The following is a 19574-nucleotide window of genomic DNA, read 5'->3' on the forward strand; positions in this document are numbered from 1 at the left end:
CTCATCTCTCCAAATGATTTTGAGTTTAGTGTGGAAACTTACTCTAGGAAACTGGATATTAAAGGCATGCTAATTCTTCGGTGCTCATTTCCAAGGAAATATTTTGTCATACCAAATCAAACTGTAATACACCATAATTAAAATGGACTTTAAAATACTTTCTGCAGAGACAGCAGGATCAAGCAGATGAACTGGCAAATGGCTACTAATGACATGATTGTTGAAAAGGATTTTTTTTTCTTTACAAAGCTTTCATTGAAAGTGGAAAACTTTCCATGGGGGTAAAACCACATCGAACATCTTCAATAACCTTACATAATGCCCTGCTTTTACTGGCTATTCCATAAACACTGCTGACTGCCACAAATAAGACTTTTCATAGTGATAAGACCCATGGAAAGATATTAAAAAGCTTTTCAAATTGATTAAATAAGAAGTATATTAAAAATTCTATACATTATACATACTATGGGGCTTCTTTTAAAAAAATCTTGTTTGATATTTTTTAAATAGGAAGAATCCCATTTTTCTATAAAACATTATGAAGAATAGCTCTACAGCCACAAAAATACTATATGTCTGATATGGTAAAGGAAGCTAAAAATAGCCATGAAAGTGACTATGAAAGAAAATTTTTTTGAGATTATTGGTCAATACCACACATCTGTAAGTATTTAACATACATTAAGGAAACAGAAGGCTCCATTTCAAATGGTCTCCCTTGATTTCTACATTCTAAAATAAAGGCAATATGGCAACTTTTCTATTAGCCCTAGAACCAATCCAAGATTTTGAACATGCTTCATGAAGGGAATCTAGTTTACACTAGTAACGCCACTACTTTGTCCTTTCTGAGAGTATAATTTACTCCTTCATTTTAAGTGAATGTGTTTTATTTTTCTAGAAAATGTGGGAATTCAAATGTGGAATTCAATATTGTATTAACAATTTTGTAAAATAAGATCACTGTGTTTTCCCCATGGTCTCCACTATAGTTACATTCCCACACAACTGTTTTGATGAAAAACAAAAACAAACCACAATTAAATCAAGTCTTTAGTAATGAGGACTTTCTTAGAAAGATATGTGTTATTCCAATATCTACTCAAGACTCCTAATGTCTTTCACATATAAGCACAAGATGGGCAGGTTCAGTGCTGAACATGAGGCTTATTTTGTTAGTATGGGAGACGTCACACCAAACTGTTCTCTCCCCACACTGACTACCAATGTACAGCAATTAACATCCTTACCTTGATTTTTCAAGGCCTCTTTTAAGAAGCCAGTTATTTCTCTCTTTGGCCTCCCTTATACTAGTGCAGTTTAGCTGGTTAATTTTAATTCTGTTTACTAAGCTTAATTTGAAAGAAACATACTGAGTTGAAGGCTCTGAACTATGTAATTTCTTTTGCTTCAGATATTCTTCAGTTGTAAGGTAAATGACATATGCAAATGGAAAATACAGTGGTATGGAGAATTCAAAATAGCATATTATAAAATGACTTAGAAATTGGTTTGGAACGTGTTTTTATGTTTATGGTGAAGAAATTCATTTGCCTTTTATTTGAAATATGAAATTGAGTATGCCCACAAGAGGGTGACCAGGATGATGAGGTATTTGTAAATCATGTTATATCAGGAAAGGATGAATAAACCAAATAGTTGAAAGACTTAGGAATACTTAGAATTGGGAAGAAATGGAGTTAGATACGATAACTTTCTTCAAATATCTGAAGGACTAGCATGTGGAAAAGTTATTTCAGGAAACAGAAATTCTCCAAAGGGTAAGAACTAGGACCAACAGATAGAAATTTTAGGCAAGTAGATTTTAGTACAGTATAAGGAAGAACCTTTTAACAATTACAAATCATATAAAATCCCAGAGCCTCAGGACTGGAAGGGGCTTTGGGGCCATTCAGTTCAAAAGACTTTCCTCTACAATATCCCTGACACTTCCTGAGGCTGCCCATTCTATTTCTGGATAGCTCTAGTCAGTAGAAAGTAATTCCCTATCATTAAATCAACACCCACTTTTTCTAGTTCTGTCTCCTGGGGCCAAGGGGAACAAGTCCAATCACTCTTCCAAGTGACAACTTTCTTAAAACACTTAAGACAGCTTACAAGTCTCCCCAAGTTGTGCCTTTTCCGTGTTAAACATGATCTTGAGCTCCTTCACCACCCTGAATATTCCTCCCCCCGCCCCCATCTCTATATTATCAATGTCTTTGCTAATAAATTGAAGTCCTCAGGACTGACCACAGGACTCCACATGGAGTCTGATCACTATAACTATAGCAGATAGATCACCTGCCTTGTCCTGGATACCACAGAGCCTGAGATCACATCAGCTTTCTTTCACTGCTGCGGTGTACAGCACTTGCTACCAATTTCACTGAAAACCTGCAAGTTAGTCACAAATTCATATCTTAAGCACTGAGATTTTGTTTTTAAGTCCTTGCTTCCACAAAACCATACTTCTCTAGTTCCTGCTCCTAACTTCTTCCCTTTCTAGAAATAAGGCCCCTCTAAACCACATGTCCCTAATTCTACAGTGAAGATATTCCACAGAAGGATCTCAGAAGAGATAAATTACATACTCTGGATGGCAGCAGCATTCTTGGGCACCTGAGTCTAGGCAGGTCCTGTTTAGGATCATAGGATGATTTATACATTACTTTTCCTAGCTAGAGTCAAATGCTATTAATGGGTAATAGGAAAATTTGTTCCTTTATGTACCCATGTGGCCATCCCAAACACAGGCTGAAAGTAATCCACCTTTCTTCATTGGTTTACAGATCAGTGCAAATGCCTAGACAGAAGCCAAATATGAAGACACCTACTAGAGACTGCTTAGCCACCAATGCAACAACTAAACTGGGTTCACTGATGCTATCGTTTAAAATATTTCTTTTATCAGTGAAACGAAGGGATGGACAACAAAAGAGAACAAACCAGCTGAACAATGGAGTAATACTCCATCTGTTACCAAGAATGCTTGATACTGCAAAGGCCAAAGTATAACCCAGAGTGCAGGAAGCTGAAACTCAGAGGTCAGCTATACTGAAAGGGAGCAGTCATTTCAAGGCTAATGGAAATGTACCGGAGGGCTGTCGATCCTGTGTATCCTCTGATAAATTTCTCTAGACTTAAAAGTTAATCTCATGTAATCATTTACAGCGATTTTATAATTTGAACCCAAGCATTGATTGGCTCTCTTATCAAGCTAACACAGCTGCCATATCGCACTGTTCACTCACATGGGTTTGTAGTCCATTAAAACTCTTGTACTTAGGAGACTGATTTTTTTGAAGCCAAATGATAAGACCTATTCCTATTAAATTTCAACCAATCATATCCAGCCCAAATTCCAGACTTCCAAGATCCTTTTGAATTCTGAGTCTATTACCCAAGGTATTTGCTGCTCCTTCCAGTATTGGGTAATCTGCCAATATGATAAGCATCTCACCTAGACCATTGTCCAAGTCTTAGATAAAAAATGTTAAATAGCATGAGACCAAGCACAGACTACTGGGATAAGCCATTAGTAACTACTTTTTGGGTTTGGCTGCTTGGTCAGCAACAAATCCACCTTGTAGCACCAAAATCTTGCCCACCTCTCCCTATCTTTTCCAGAGCAACAGCCTGAGAAGCTCTGTCAAACCCTTGCTAAAATGTAAGTAAACTTAGCATTTCTCTATGTTATCAGTCTTGCAATCCTGCCAGTAAAGGAAACGAAGTTAGTCTGGCCTGACTAATTTTTGATGAAGCTACGCTGGCTCTTCCTTTTCACTGTTTCCTTTGTCAGATGCTCACCAATCATACTTTTTTTGTTGTTGTTGTTTTTGTTTTTCGGGTTTTTTTTAAAGATTCTTTAATTTATTTTTTTTTTAGGCAATTGGGGTTAAGTGACTAGCCCACACAGCTAGTAAGTGTCAAGTGTTTGGTCTGAGGCTGGATGTTAACTCAGGTCCTCCTGACTTCAGGGCCGGTGCTCTTCCACTGCGCCACCTAGCTGCCTCCCAATCATACTTTTAATGGGATGTTCTAGAATTTTGTCAGGAATTGAAGTCTAGCTCATTGGTCTATAGCATAAAGACTCCATTATTTTCATTTTTGGGGGAAGCTTGGGACAAGAGTTACTCTTTCCCAGTTATATGAAAGCTCACCCACTCTACAATTTTTCAAAGATTAATGACAATGGCCTGACAATCACAATGGTCAGTTCTTTCATTGCCCTAGGATGTTCACTCAGGCCTGGTAATGAGCTGCCACATGTTCTCTTAGTATTTCCTTACTTGACTTGGGTATCAACTTAAACATTAATATTTTTATTCTGTTCTTTTCAGTCCTAAGATCATCTTCTAAGATAGAAAAAAAAAAGTAGCAAAACAAGAGTTGAGCAGTTCAGTCTTCTCTCAGTTACCAGTTTTTACCATCCCATTCACCTCACACAGCAGTTCTAGTCCTTCTTTCATCCTACTCTTTTCCCCAATGTACCTTAAAAAGAAAAAAAAGCTCTCAACTTTTGGGCTCTCTCTAGCTTTATTTCTTAGCTGAAGCTTATTCTGATGTTCAGCAGTCCTGACACTATTGTTATAAAAGTTTACCATAACTCTTCTTTCACTGCATACATAGTTTTTAAAATGTAAGTTTTAAAATATATCAGATGGCAGACAAGTTATTGCACATCCACATCTCTCTCTTTAGGCAACATTCCCTTTTCTTTTCATCGGAACTGTTTCTTTGTGTCTTTGGCATTTCATTCTTGAGAGCTCCCAACCCCTCCTGGGCTTTTCAATCCTACTATGATTTTATGAAATTAGGTAATCAACTATCATTTATTACAAAGCTGCCCTACTTCTGCTGATTCAGCTCCACAGCTTTTCACTCATTTACTTCTCACAATTATCACTTGCCCAACTCAATAACCTAGACCACTGTTCTAGCCTCCTGGCTTCTCTTCCCACTTCTCCTCACTGCCCCCTCCAACTCATCCTTTATGCCACTGACAGTATAATCTTCCTCGCACAGACTTCATCATGTTATTTCTCTGTTAAAATGTTTGTGGTTCTTTCTACTGCCTCCCAAGTAAAGTTCAAACTCCTTTCTCAAGTTATCAAGGATCTGTACTCACTCCTTTCACAAGCACAGTTCACAACCCTTTTCTGACTCAGTTAAAAGTCTGAAAGATTCTGTGAACAAAAAAGTTCATCATTCTGTAGCCAATCTGGTGACAGACAGAGCCTCTTTGAACTTATCAAGATTGGTCCTTGGATGATAGCAAAGTAGTCTACCATAATTGAAGCTTTTCTATCCTGCTGGAAACTTCCAGAGCTTATGTTCACACCATGTCATAAAGAGATACAGGTATAGCATTTTAGTGGAGGAATATAAGGATAATGCTGATATATTATATCAGCTTGATTCCCAAGAGAATAATTCTGTAGTATAACATATAAGCTTCCTGAGGGTAGGAACTACTCACTTTTGGCTTTTTTATCTCCAGTTCTTAAGAAAGGCACATAGCAAACACTTAATAAATGCTTCTTAATTGATTAATCTCGACTGAGAAGAAAAACCAATTTTCAAGAGGCATGTCTGTATCATTGACTTCCACTGAATTCCTATTTCAATGACTCAATGAAGTGTGGAGGTAATCCCAAGATTTCTAAGTTTATGTCAGTGAAGTTCAAGCCCTGGCAGCTTCTATCAAGGCAGAAAGATTCTGAGCACCGGCCTGGAGATAGACTAACTAACTACATGTCTGTCATCTGACCACCAGACTAGCTAAATTCAAACATGCTCATTACCAGACTGGCCACAAGGTGATATTTTCAGTTACAATGACTCTTAAAGGCTGTCTACCATGCTGCAGAGGGCTTTCAATCTAGGTCAATGGAAGCCTACGAAATCCCAGCTGCTTGAACTATGGAAAAAAATATTTGCATTACATAGTTTTTTTCTTGTCACCTTAAGAACAATGGGTGATTTCACCCAAGACTCATCTTATACATACACTTGCAAAAACACTTACCACATCCCACAACAAAGAACACTTTTTATACCCTAAAATTTACTGTGCATACTTAATTTGGGCACAACAGTAATAACCTGCATTAAGTATTTCAGTAAATCAATATTCATTTTAAATGCCTTTCTTATACTTTAAAATTGAGAAAAGTATTTCCCTACCAAAAAAATTTTAATCTACATTTTATTTATCAAACTCACAATAAAAAGGCTACATTAAATTTTTAAGAAAATTAAAGGTTGAATTTATTATATACTCAAAGAAAAATTAAGTTATACATAATAAAGATTCATAATTCATGTGCAGACTTATTTTACATCCTATTTTGTATATGGGAATGCTCAGGTTTTTTTCCCTTCAAGTTTCTTAAGTTCTGAATTTAAAAAAAATTAAAAATTATATGAGAAGGTCGGACTAGATGACCTGTAAAGGTCCCTTCTAGTTATGATCTGATTCAGTGACTATCTTTTTTATTTTTTTGGTAAGTTTTTTTTATTCTCAACTTAAATACAAAATGAGAAAAGAAAAAAAAACACTGCCATGACCACAAGAGAGGATTCTATATAAAACAATAAATTTCCATTTCAAGAAAACCTATATGATGAATACTACACACTGTTTTCAAAGATGCCCAGCTTTTCTTGGCTCCTTGCTGATTTCCTTTCATTCTCTGCTGTGTACTTTTTACTTTATTTTTCCCCTCCCTCCCCCCCACCACCCTAAAGAAGACTACATTTAAGTGTAGCTATATATGTGTGTGTGTGTGTGTGTACACACGTACACACACACACACACACTCACTCTCATACACATATGTAAGACCATACTACGCTTATTTCCTCCTATCATTGTTTCTCTGAAGGTGGACAGCATCTCCCTTCATAAGTCCAAGTCTTTCTAAATCAATCAGTTCATCATTTCCTATACTACAGCAATATTCCAACCCAATCACATCCTATCTGAGAGACTGTCTATGAAAGATCCCCCCCCCCCAATTTTCTGCATTCCTTCCATTCTTGGTTATATAGGTTTTATTTACACAATAAAATTTTAATTTAAAGTAGCTGAAATGATCCTTTTTATCCTTCAACAATGCTCTCACCTTATAACATAGTCTGATACTGCCGAATCTACTTCCCTTACTCTTTTTTTCCCTGGTTTCTTTGAAGTTCCTGACCTTTTGTTCTTCCAAATGAACTTTGGTACCATTTTTTTCTAACTCAGTAAAATAATTTTTTTAGTAATTTAATTGGGATGACATTGAATAAACAGATTAGTTAGGTAAATCATATTGGCTTTACCTACCCAGGAAAAATAAATGTTACTTTAATTATTTAGATCTGAGTTTATTTGTATAAAAAGTGTTTTATGTTTATGTTCATATAGTTCCTGTGTCTGTTTTGGCAGGTACACTCTCACATATTTTATAGTGTCTAGGTATTTAAATGGTCTAAAACAATATTGAATAATATTGCTGGCACAGTGTAGTTTCTCTATTTTTCACTTTTAATTAAATCTATTTTAACTTTAACTTTGTCTGAAATGATGATTACTATCCCTGCTTTTTTTACATACTGTGATTTCTACTTCTGCCCTTTTATTTTATATTTGTTATCTCTTGTTTTCATAATGTTTCCTGAAGGCAACATATTGTTGAATTTAAAATTTTAATCTACCATCCTTTTCTGTTTTATGGGTAAATTCATCCCATGCACATTCTAAGCTACCATTACTTGTGTATTTTTCTCCTTCTTATTTTTTCCTCACTATCCTTCTCACCATATTTACTCTAACCCTCCTCATTCCTCTGCTTTATTTCTACCCACTGCTCTCCCTCCTATTCCTATACCCATCCCTCTAAGAGTTCCTCCTTTATCCTCTCCCCCATTCTATGTCCTTGTCCTCTTATTTCTTTCTGAATTTTGAAGACTTTTATACCCTTCTAGATATATATGTTGTTCTCTAACCCATTCCCAATAAGGTTCCAGCATTATCTGACCTCCCCTCTACTAGCTTCTTCTGTATCAATTTTTTTCTTTTTATGCTTCATTTGTATGAGATGATTATTCCTTTTTATCTCTCTTTACAGTTTTGTGGGGCTTTTTTTAGGATCACCCTATCATACTCAGCTCAGTCCACACCTTTCTTTCAAACTACCTAAATAATGATGACAATAATAACAGTACTGCCAATATTTTCACATATATGAAGTAAACAATTTGACCTTATTGTGTCCCTTATAATTGATCTTAATGTTCACCTTATATTCCTCCTGGATATTATATATCGAATTTTCCTGTAAGTTCTGGGGTTTTTGTCAAAAAAACCTGAAAGTCTTTTGAGTTCATTACATATCCATTTTTTCCCATTCAGAATTATACTTAACTTTGCTGGGTAAGTTACCTTTGGCTGTAAAGCTCTTTTGCTTTATGGAATATAGTATTCTAAGATCTACAATCCTTCAACATAGTGGCTACTAGTTCTCGTGTAATCCTTACTGTAGCTTCATGATATTTAAATTGTTTTTTTTTTCTTGTTGCTTCCAATATTTGCTCCTTAACCTGGGAGCTTTGAAACTTGGCTGTAATATTCCTGTAAGTTTTCCTCCTGGGATCTCTTTTAGGTGGTGATTGGTGGATTTTTTTCTATTTCTATTGTGCCTTCTTGTTTTAGAACTTCAGGGCAATTTTCCTTGATAATTTCTTATAATATTGGAACAAGATTCTTTTTTTATCATAATTTTCAGGTAGTCTGACTATTCTTATATTATTTCTCCTTGACCTATTCTCCAGATCAGTTGTTCTTCTGATGAGATGTTTCACTTTCTCTTCTATTTTTTCATTCTTTTGATTTTTTTTTATGATTTCTTGGTGTCTTAGAACATCATTAGCTTTCCCTTGCCCAATTCTAGTTTACAAGGAATTATTTTCTTCTTTAAGTTTTTGATTCTCTATTTCTATTTGGCTGATTTTCTTTTCATAATTTTCTTGAATTGCTCTTATTCTTTTTTCTAATTTTCCCTCAATGTCTTATTTGATTTTTAAAGTCCTTTTAAAGTTCTTCCAAGAACTCTTTTTGTTCTTGGGACCATTTGACTTTTCTCATTATTTTCCTCTGAATATGAACTCAGATCTTCTCTGTCCCCATAATAACTATCTACAGTAGGGTTCTTTTTCCTTTGCTTACTCATTTTTATTTATTTATTTTTTGTTTTATTTTGTTTTTAGCAGCTATTAGTGTAATCAAGTTGTAGTCCCCAAGTATGGGGAATGATGCCTCAAGCCTCAGGTCCTTCTTACAGTTAGTCATTTTCTGAGGTTTGTCTCCAGAGGCCCAACCTTGGGCTCTATTCTTTACTCCTAAGTCACAGCTAGGGCCCCCAGCCACACTGTCCCACAAATGATCGTGTTCTCTGTGGTCCCTCTGGTGGCTGCAAACTACAGCTGTCCTCTTGCGGCTCAGAACTGAAACCAGGGACTCTGCTCTCCTGCAAGTGCTCACTGCCAACAGGGTCCCTGCCCCTTGCTCCTGTACTCACCAGGTGTATGATAGCTCCTTCCCACCTCACCCCTTACCCCCACTGCAGCCACAGGCCAGGACTTATCAGCACAGCTGTGCTTCCCTGGACAATGGAAAATTCTACAATCTTCTACTCAGCCATCAGACCCTCACACAGTCTGTGAAATGAAAGTTTCTAAGTCTGAGTCTGCCTCTCAGTCCAGCTTCCCTCAGGGCTTGTTGTTTATTGTTTTGCAGAGTTGGCCTGCAGGTGTTTACACTTCACTCAGGCCAATCCTCTGCCCCAAAAGGTTAGGTCTTTCCTGGGATCTCAAATTGTCTTAGAAGTACAACTACTTTACCCTGTGTTTATTTCTGCTGCTCTGAGGCAATGTTCTGTCTTTTTTCATGCAGGAAATTTGGAGAGCTGAAATTTTCTGACCTGCTGCCATCTTCCCAGAATCCTCTCCCTACATTAATAATTACTGTTTATTTCTAACTCTCCTAACAAACAAGCTATGAAATGTCACTTTCCTGGCAGCCAAATGTTATTGCACAATAAGATGGTAAGCATTATAAATATGTGAAATAAGATACCAATAGGTTCAACAGCTGTTCCCTTAAAATCTGGAGGTGTGCCCATTGAAACTAATAAGTTACAAACAGTTTGAAAAGTGACAGCAGCTTTTATGTGTTTATAAATTTTATCACTATACAAAGTGCCTACTGGGATTAACTATGGAAAAAAGAGAAAATATAAAATTTTCATGGTTTTACAATTTTTTGTGTAAAGTATTGCTTTATTAAATATTACCAACAACCTCTAAGAAATTAAAAAAAATCCATTAGGTTGCAGAGTCCATATCTATCTATCTATCTATCTATCTATCTATCTATCTATCTATCTATCTATCTATCTATCTATCTATATGTATTCTCTTAAAGAAAAGTGCCTGCACATTTTTATATACAGAGTTATTTTTACAGGTCAAAATGGAAAAAGTCATAGCTTTCAATAGAACTGAAACAGCACCTAGAAGATAATGTCAGGCTGGGGGAAGAAAAGCACTATTAAGAGTTATATTTATATTTCAGGATTACAGAAAATCTTTGGCTCTGTGATCACTGGCTCTGGCAAAATACACACACACACACATACACACACACACACACACACACACACACACACACACACACACATAGATTATGAAATGCTGAATTACTGGTAAAATGAACATAACAGATTATTACCCAAATGCTGAATTTACATTACAGAAATTTTCTTTGATCTGTAAGCTACCACAAAAAACAAATCCGGTTAAGTCTTTTTAGGACACCATAAAGCCAACTTTAGGGTGAAATCAAAACTAGAAAATTTTCTACTAGTTTTATAAAGCTAAATGTAACTTCAGTCTATTATAAAACAGTCAACTGAAAGATTCCACTAATAAGGGACAGGTCCTCTGTCTTCATGATTTTTCATTTTTATTGTATTATCAATTTTGTTTCATGACTTCCAGTATACTACCAACAATAACTTGTATGAAGTTAAATGAATTATTAATAATTTTTGCACTACTTCATAAGGCTTTTGTAAGAAGCATATTTTGGGAACCATAAAATACCATAAGTAAAGATTGTTATTACCATCATTAAGAACATATATGACCTGAAAAGGAAGTAGGTTAATCAGATAAGTGAGCGTGAAAAAAAAAAGGCAAACCTTAATACTATCACGGGTACTATAAAATATATTTTTAAAGTGGAGGAAGCCTTTTAGTGATTTGGAAAGACTTTCTATGGCAGATTTATAGAAATAGACAGACAGGAATTGCAAAGAATAAGGGGCAGCCTGAACTCTATATCAGTGAAGGGAGTATCTATCTCACCCTGTACCATACCCCTTCTATTCTGCATTCTCACCACAAGTTCCAGGTATTCTCCAACCCTTTCAAGTTCTCCCTTTCCATCTCCATCTAACCTCATTTTTCCCCCTTTTTATCCTTGAGCTTATTATTTAACCAACTGAACTATATACTGTCCACTACTCTTGATTCCCTAGGCCTTACTAAATTCTAACTCTGGACCACCTCCTTCCTCTACTCCTCTTTGCATTCTATTGAACACTGCTAGAGGAAGTCACCCAACTCTGACGACTAGGTCCACTGAAATTTATGTTACTTAATCTCAACTAGGCCCTAACTGTAGCACAGCAATCTTAATATTTTTCCTTGATTGATTTTCTATCCCATTTCTTATAGCAACTGTTCTAAATCTTTGCTTCTCAAGCCACTTATGCGACACCACACTCCAACATTTTCTCTCTTAGCCAAAGACCTTGTCTTCTTTCCTGAATAAGCTGAGAGTATCTATTTCGAACTTCTCCCCATTCTGCATCCCAAGGGTACTTACTCTACACCATTCCTGTTCTCTTCCACATTCACTCTAGTACATGATTGGTAGCCTTTCTTGCCAGGACCAATCAGTCTACTGGAGTCTTCGAGCCTGTCTCTTCCAAAAGCCTGCTCTTTCAATTATCCCTCTTTTCTCTAATCTTCAATTTCTCTTTCTTCACTGGTTCCTTCTTTATTGCCAACAAACGTTAAATCTCCCTGGTCCTTCACTTGACTCAGCTCTCATTTCAAGCTATCATTCTATATCTCTCCTACTTTTCACAGCCAAACAGTTGTAGAAGCAGAAATTCTGATTCTTAGCAATAACAAAATAAGAGGCTTTAATCAATCACACTTCCACATTACCTTCTGATTTCCTTAAGAAGGAACCTGAGAGGCAGCAATTAGGATTTGTAGCCTCTAAGAGAATAAAGCTTAGAATTAGAAAAGCATGTTCTGTGAATTATGACACAAGTTTCTGCTCTATCCAGAAGATGCTGCCACTTTTCTCTCTTCATAATGTACTAGATTTTTTCCACAGTTCACAATTCGGCTATGGGGATTTACTACCAAAGGTGTAAATTAATGACTGCTTTAATAAAAAAACCCTCCCTATTTTGCTAGATTTATTAAGAAATCTATTGGTAAAACCTACTTTGTAAACAAATTCCATAAAATGAAGTTACATAAAATCATCCTCTTTGTACCATGTGAAAAAGTACCATGAAAAAAACATAAGAACTTTGGAGAACCCATAGATGACTCACTATGGGAGATGCATATTTTTATACAATCTACATATGAATTCATTTATGTAAGCTAAAATGAAGACAGTATTTATCTAATCCAAAAGCAATAACTTTAAAAAGGAGATAAGGCTATAACTTTACACAAATTTTACCTAATAGAAGACAAACATGAATGAGCATCAAATCACTAGTCAGAGAATTTAGGAGATAAAACTAAGATTGATTAGAAAAGTTATATAGAGTTTTCAATTTCTTTGGTAATAGTAATAGAATGAAATTAAGGAGAGGAAATACTTAGATTTTTAGTGATATGCAAATATGTAACAGTAATATAATTCAAAAGTGAAAAAGTAAATGATTTTCATTTCTACAATTAGTAAATTCTATTTGTTGGGAAACTTTTATTATATCATAGTAAGTAGATATTTAGCTATATTAAGCTGACCAGTCTTTTACATGAAATTAAAGGTCAATGATCTGTTTGGAAGATGAAACAAAATACCCTTACAGATTTATTTAAAATTTTAATACACTTTTCTTTAAAAGAGACTAAGAAGTGACCTTAAAGATTCTCCTGTCCAACTTTCCTTCTAATGAGTTCAGACTACACCTTGTATCAAAGAACAGCTAGGATTATTAGACACATTACTTATTACAATAAAAAGATTTGTTAGGGGCATCTAGGTGGCATAGTGGATAAAGCACTGGTCTTAGAGTCAGAGGGAACTGAGTTTAAATCCAGCCTCAGACACTTGACACTTACTAGCTCTGTCACCCTGGGGAAGTCACTTAAACCTGATTGACTCCCCCCAAAAAAAAGAAAGAAAGAAAGAAACACTTAATGAAAAAGCAAGCAACAAATTCGGAGTTTCAATCAGGATTTTTAAAAAGTATATTACATAACTACATTACAATTCCCTATTGATGGTGAAGTCTTACTGATATTCTTATTTAGAGATAGCATTGTGCTAATAGCATCAAAACCAGGAATACTGCAAAGTTTCCTAAATGGATTCATAATTGCTTAAGAGTTTAGCATAACTATGCACGTAAGAAAAACCAAGTGGTTACTGAACGTGTTCTATTAATACTATTAATGTGCAAGTAGATAACTCTTTGAGTTCATACCTTAGTACATGTATTTTGGACAGAAACAGCAGATGGACAATGAAGTGCACCCAGAGTTGACTGCTGAAGAGAGTGAGCTAAATTGTAACTGGGAAACAACATAGTGCTGCTAAGGATCCTAAACTCCTACTAAAAACAAATATCCATATTTTTAGTGCCAATATTTTTCAGTGATGCTCTATGCTTCAAATCATGGGATAGGACCATTTTCTTTTTTTAACTGTAAAAATTTTGATATATTTTTTCAAATTAGATGTAAAAACAATTAACTTCCATTTTTTAAAATTTTGAGTTCCAAATTCTCTGTCCCTCCCTCCCCTTCTCTTTCTGAGACAGCAAGCAGTTAGATATAGATTATACACATGCAGTCATGCAAAACATTTCTATATTAGCCATATTGCAAAAGAAAAAACAAAGAAAAAGAAAGCATTAAAATGTTTTGATCTCCATTCAGACTGATAGGACCATTTTCAAAAATTTCAGGTCACCCAAAGGAAAATGAAGTGTATGGTGAGCCCTAGGCTGCAGAATATAACTGATAACAAATTGTTCAGGAGAAGCAGTATGAAAGAAATTCTCAAAGAAATGTATTATTACTAAATGGAGTGAATCAATCATGGTTTTAGGGTAGATAACCATAGTGATATGATGTCAGGTCCTCTCCTTGGGGTAATGGAAGACCCCTCCTTGAAGGCTGACAGGAAGATATGGACAAGATTGGCACAAGATGAGAACTATAATCTTCATTACGAAGAGTACCCACAGTGTTGAGATCCCAGATCCATCACAATATCAAAATATTACTTATGCACATTTTAGCTACTGTATTCAATTATAAGTTCCTAGAGAGGGGGGCTAAATCCAATTTATTTTTGTTTTTCCCTTTTTGCCTAGGATATAATAAACTTGTATTTCTCTTTTTTTAGGGCACAAGTTAATTACAGCAATTCTGATCTATACAAATAATGTTTATATAATCTAAAAATAATCTTAATATTAATTTTCTAGAAACATACCTATCTTTCATTGTCTTTACTAGGAATTTCTTCTTGCTACTAATTTTTTTGTAGGAATACCTCTTTTTTTTTTTATCAAATGACTGTCTTTTTTCATTAATAGTCTCAGGTTTGCAGGCCGTATTCCCTCTCTTATTAATACTTTCCCTACTAGTTTTTCTGCTTGTACTCAAGGTCTTTGATTGAGTTTTCTTGCCTCTGAGATCTCTGATAATTTTAGCCTTTTTTTCATTATTCATTATTAAACTCCTTCCTCTATGATTGCATTTTTCTTGGGGGTTCAACCTCACAGCAGCCTCAGCCTCCTCTTATGCTGGGCAATTCACATTTTACCTGCTTCAGTCTCTGCCCCAAGTGACTTCTGGGAGAAATGAACTGGCCCAGCTAGATGCCAGTCCCCCTTCTCTCAGGCTTGGTGGAAGGTACCACACACACACATCCTGCTCCAGGTCCCTCTGTTCCCCAGTTCTCTCTGTTTGAGCTCTACTGTGGCACAAAGCATTGTCACACTGCACTCCCAGTCAGAGTAAGCTTCTGGCTTTTGGTTTTCCTTGACTGAGGTGGCTGGGGGCAGAGAGGAGGGGGAAGATGCAGGGGAATTCTGTTGAAAACCTGCAGGTTGGCTGATGCAGCCCTGAGAGGGTTTGGTGGCCAATGGGGGAAGGGTGCCAAATAAGCATATTAGAGGATAGAAATTAACCTTCTCTGCTGTTAGTTCATTAGGCTGTTACCTCACTAAGGCTCTTGATGTCTTAAATTGTGGAGAAATTGCTTTATATCTTGTGCCTGATTTCTATCACAGAGAGTTCTGACAGGTTGTGAGGATCAGAGAAAATGTCTTGTCCTCCATTTTGGTGGTCAGGTGACCTGGAAGTTAGCAGCTCATTTCATAACTCTACTTAGGAGCACAGGATTTTAAAGGTGGAAGGAATATTACTCTTCCTCTAGTACAATCTTCTCATTTTTTACAGATGGCCAAGCAGACCCAAGAAGCTAAGAGGTGTGTCTAAGGTCACATAGTTGAGGAGCAGCTGTTGTTGTTAAGTCATTCAGCCATGACTACAAGACCCCATGGACTTGTCCGTGGGGTTTTCTTGGAAAGATACTGGAGTGGTTTGCCATTTATTTCTCCAGTGTATCCCCATTTTAGATGAAGAACTGAGGCAAATAGAGGTTAAGTGACTCAGCCAGGATCACACAGATAGAAAGTGTCTAAAGTTACATTTGAACTCAGATCTTCCTGACTCCAGGCCTGGTGCTCTATCCACTGCACCACCTAGCTGCCCCTGGTACTGAACAGCAGTACTAGGATTCACTTCCAAGCCCTGACCCAATATCTAGTGCTTCTTTTGCTCCTCCATACTTTTTGTATTATGCAGAATCCTCATTTCTATGGAAAAAATCATGAAAAAGAAAAATCCTACAACTGTTTGTGAATTTGCATCCTCTATAATAATTATGCTAAAATCTTCCCTAAGTTTAGGATTTATTTCTGAAAGGTTACATAAAGGAAAGATAAACAATATATTTATGATAAGAAATAATTACAAGTAAGGCAAAATTCTTTTTTTCTTTTTCATTTTTAAAAAATAGTACATGAACTAGGAATGTATTCATTAAGGAAGAAAAGTAGTGGTAACTGTTTGGTATTAGTGTCCAGTATAAAGTAAGAATCTGGAGTTCATATGAAAAGGATAGTTTTCTAAATTTCTAATATGATTAGCTTTTAGATAATTTTATCTGAGCTTCTATTTATCTAACACACATGCTATGAATATTGCTAGGTGTTACAAAAGATTTTAAAATAAAATAAAATGTGTAACATTTGGTAATTAGTGGATACTGAATAGTTTGAATGATTCTGGGGAATGTGAAAAATCAAGAGAATGCAATAGAGAACGTACCATATACTCCTTGGTCCAGAAGTAATAGAAATTCATCCACAGCATTGCGCATCTCATATTCAGTAAGGTCCAATAATGAAACCACCTTGAAATCTAGCTGTCTTAACAAGTTGGTCAATTCATAGACATCCACCAAGGGAGCCTTAAGTTTAGGATGATTCCAATAATTCATATTCCCAATCAAAAGGGCTACTTTGTCTTTTGCTGTAAGAAAAAAAAAATGGATTGGTTTTAAAATTTAAGAGTTTTTCAACTCTTTGTAATATGTGGAAATATCAGAACCAGAAATTTCATTAAATGAATTGTAACAAATATTTAAATAGTAAGATTTCATTCTATATTATTTTTAGAACATGATGTTTTTGATTATTTTACATAGGAGAAAAATACACAGTCATTATCAAGATTTTTTTTTGAGAACTGGAATTAAAAGAAATACTTCTGAGAACCAGGAGAGTGATAAAAGTTTTAAGAGAGTCTAACACTGAAATGTAGTAATTTCCTTTGATATTAAACCAAATGTTTCCTGAATAAGTACCAAAAAAAGAATGTTAAGAATTTCAAATGTAGTTTAAGTAAGTAGAAGTATATGTAACTTTAATTTTTACAAAATGGCTATTTGATTTACAGGAAATATGTCAATGAATAGGAAGGATAGGAAGGTTATGAGTGAGAGTCAGAATAAAGGAAATGGTGAGAACAACAGGTCAAAAAAAGGATACAGAAACAGAACTGAGAGGGAATGAGTAAAGGATGAGGAAGTAAAGAGAAGTACTAAATGACATTTGGAAAGAACAGAAGACTCTGCCAAACTTTTTTCTTCCATTTGTACTCATGGATATAATATGATTATTTTTTAAACGTGCCCTCCAACACTAATAACCCATTGTACTTAGCACTTCCTCAACTGCTCTCCTTAACCACTCCCTTAATTTGCTATATCAGAGTGGGTACAGGGCCTAGCTCTGGTATGGCTGAATGGCACTCATACATAAACTGGGAAGATGTGTAACCTGGCTTTGAGTGAATCTCTGTCAATACATCTGTCTTTAAAGGAGAAAAAAATTCCTACCCATGCCAGAAAGAAGTCACAATCTGTTTTAGTTGTTGCACTAGGCCAAGGAAATCCTGAGTAGAAGAATTAAGAGAGTACTGGGCCATATCTAATGATGATAAATATGGTTAAAACCCTAAAAGACCACTCTGAATATAACCATGTTTAAATATACCCATGTTGTCCAGGGGTGAGAAAAATGCACAAAGGCAAGTGACTGGAATAGCAATAGGGAAAAGAAAGAATGAAGAATGGTAGTAGAGATTAATGAAAGGCAGTGGAGTGGAGGTAAAATATTAATAGCACGGGTAGCAGCAGGTTAAGTGGCAACAAGGAGCTGATGTACCACACTACTGGGCTGATAGCCTGACATGCCATCTTCCAGCACAGCTGCCAGGACCTGCTGAACCTATCATAGAGCATTACTAAGAAGTTTATTTATAATAATAAACAGTACACTTAGAAAACTGCCACAAGTGTCTTTAAAAAAAAATATGAGTTGATTAAGATATTGATTTGGTTTCTAATTTGAAAGCATCACATTCAGATGCTCTCACTAGTCAAGATGACTAATTTTACAGAAAATTTCAAAATTTTTCTTCCTGTTCCTAACACTGAAACTCTAAAGTCAAATGAATTGTGGAAAACCAAACAAACAACATAATACCTACAAGGCAAAGTGACCATATAAAGGGGAAAACTACTTTGCATTTAAAAGGCTTCAAACCTTTTTGTGATATTCTCAGACTTTAAACTGCTAGATGGTACAATGGATAGAGTAGGGCCTGGAGTGAAGAAGGCTTTTCCTGAGTTCAAATCTGGCCTCAGACACTTACTAGTTGTACAACCCTGGGCAAGCCACTAAATCCTGTTTGCTTCAGTTACCTCATCTGTAAAATGAGCTGGAGAAGGAAACAGCAAACTACTCCAGTATCTTTGCCAAGAAATTCGCATATGGGGTCATGAAGAGTTGGACCCTCAGAAGTAGAGAACCACAAGATTACCTAGGGAAGAGTGAACTGCCCCAAGTCAAGAAAAATAGCAAATTAAAGCTCTTCTGCTGTTTAGTATTGAGATTGGGCCTGTGAGGGGCTATTGCACTTCTAGCTTGAGTGAGAAGAAACCTTGTCTCCTCCTATCCCCCCTGCCCAAAAGCCTGAGTACTCAATTCTCGTCCTCTATACTTCAAAAAAGGTGATGTCCCATTCAGGTGTGGAATTTTATTAATAGAAAAGGACAGAATCAAGGACAGTTGTGAAACCCTGAAAAAGCATCCCCACAGAGAAGATACTCACAGTAAAGATAGCAAAATTCCTATATCTAATTTATATAAGATAGACATAAAGACCTGAAGATTGAAACTTGGGAAGCCCTATTATTTATAACTATTTAGTGACTATGACAGAAATGTAGATTTCGGTTTCTTATCATGAGATTGAGATGTATCATTTAACACAAGACACTCTGCCCTAGAGCAGTAGGTCTATCAAGACCGGACCTCCTATAGTATTTGAGAGGAATCCTTAGAGCTGGGTCACAGTAAGACCTCAGAGACTCTACTATACTATACTACACTACACTGTACTATATTTACTGCTTGGTGAAAAGCTTTGCTGTTGAGAAAAGCTGACTGGAAGGGAAAGATTCTTCTACCTTTATCTTTTCCCTCCAGTATAGTATAGTATACAACAGGGTTACTCCTAGGACCCTGAGCGTGAGTTGTAGCAACATGGCCACTCCCTCTGGGAACTCCTGACTTATGAGTGTGCAAGTTCAGGTTGGGTCAGTAAGCAAGCCAACC

General features: G+C 35.9%; 1 protein-coding gene across 7 annotated transcripts in view; it reads right to left on the reverse strand.

The window, feature by feature from the left end:
* The window catches only part of MALT1 (MALT1 paracaspase), an 87752-nt gene that overhangs the window by 18193 nt on the left and 49985 nt on the right, over window positions 1-19574 (reverse strand). For all 7 annotated transcript variants that reach the window (XM_078153238.1, XM_078153235.1, XM_078153236.1 and 4 more), the window contains one exon: window positions 16720-16923. In XM_078153238.1, coding sequence (XP_078009364.1) covers window positions 16720-16923 — 204 coding nt within the window. The remainder of the gene's footprint in view (window positions 1-16719; window positions 16924-19574) is intronic.

Source organism: Phascolarctos cinereus, unplaced genomic scaffold, assembly GCF_003287225.1.
Source record: "Phascolarctos cinereus isolate Bilbo 61053 unplaced genomic scaffold, phaCin_HiC Scaffold_4;HRSCAF=312, whole genome shotgun sequence".
Classification (NCBI taxonomy): domain Eukaryota; kingdom Metazoa; phylum Chordata; class Mammalia; order Diprotodontia; family Phascolarctidae; genus Phascolarctos; species Phascolarctos cinereus.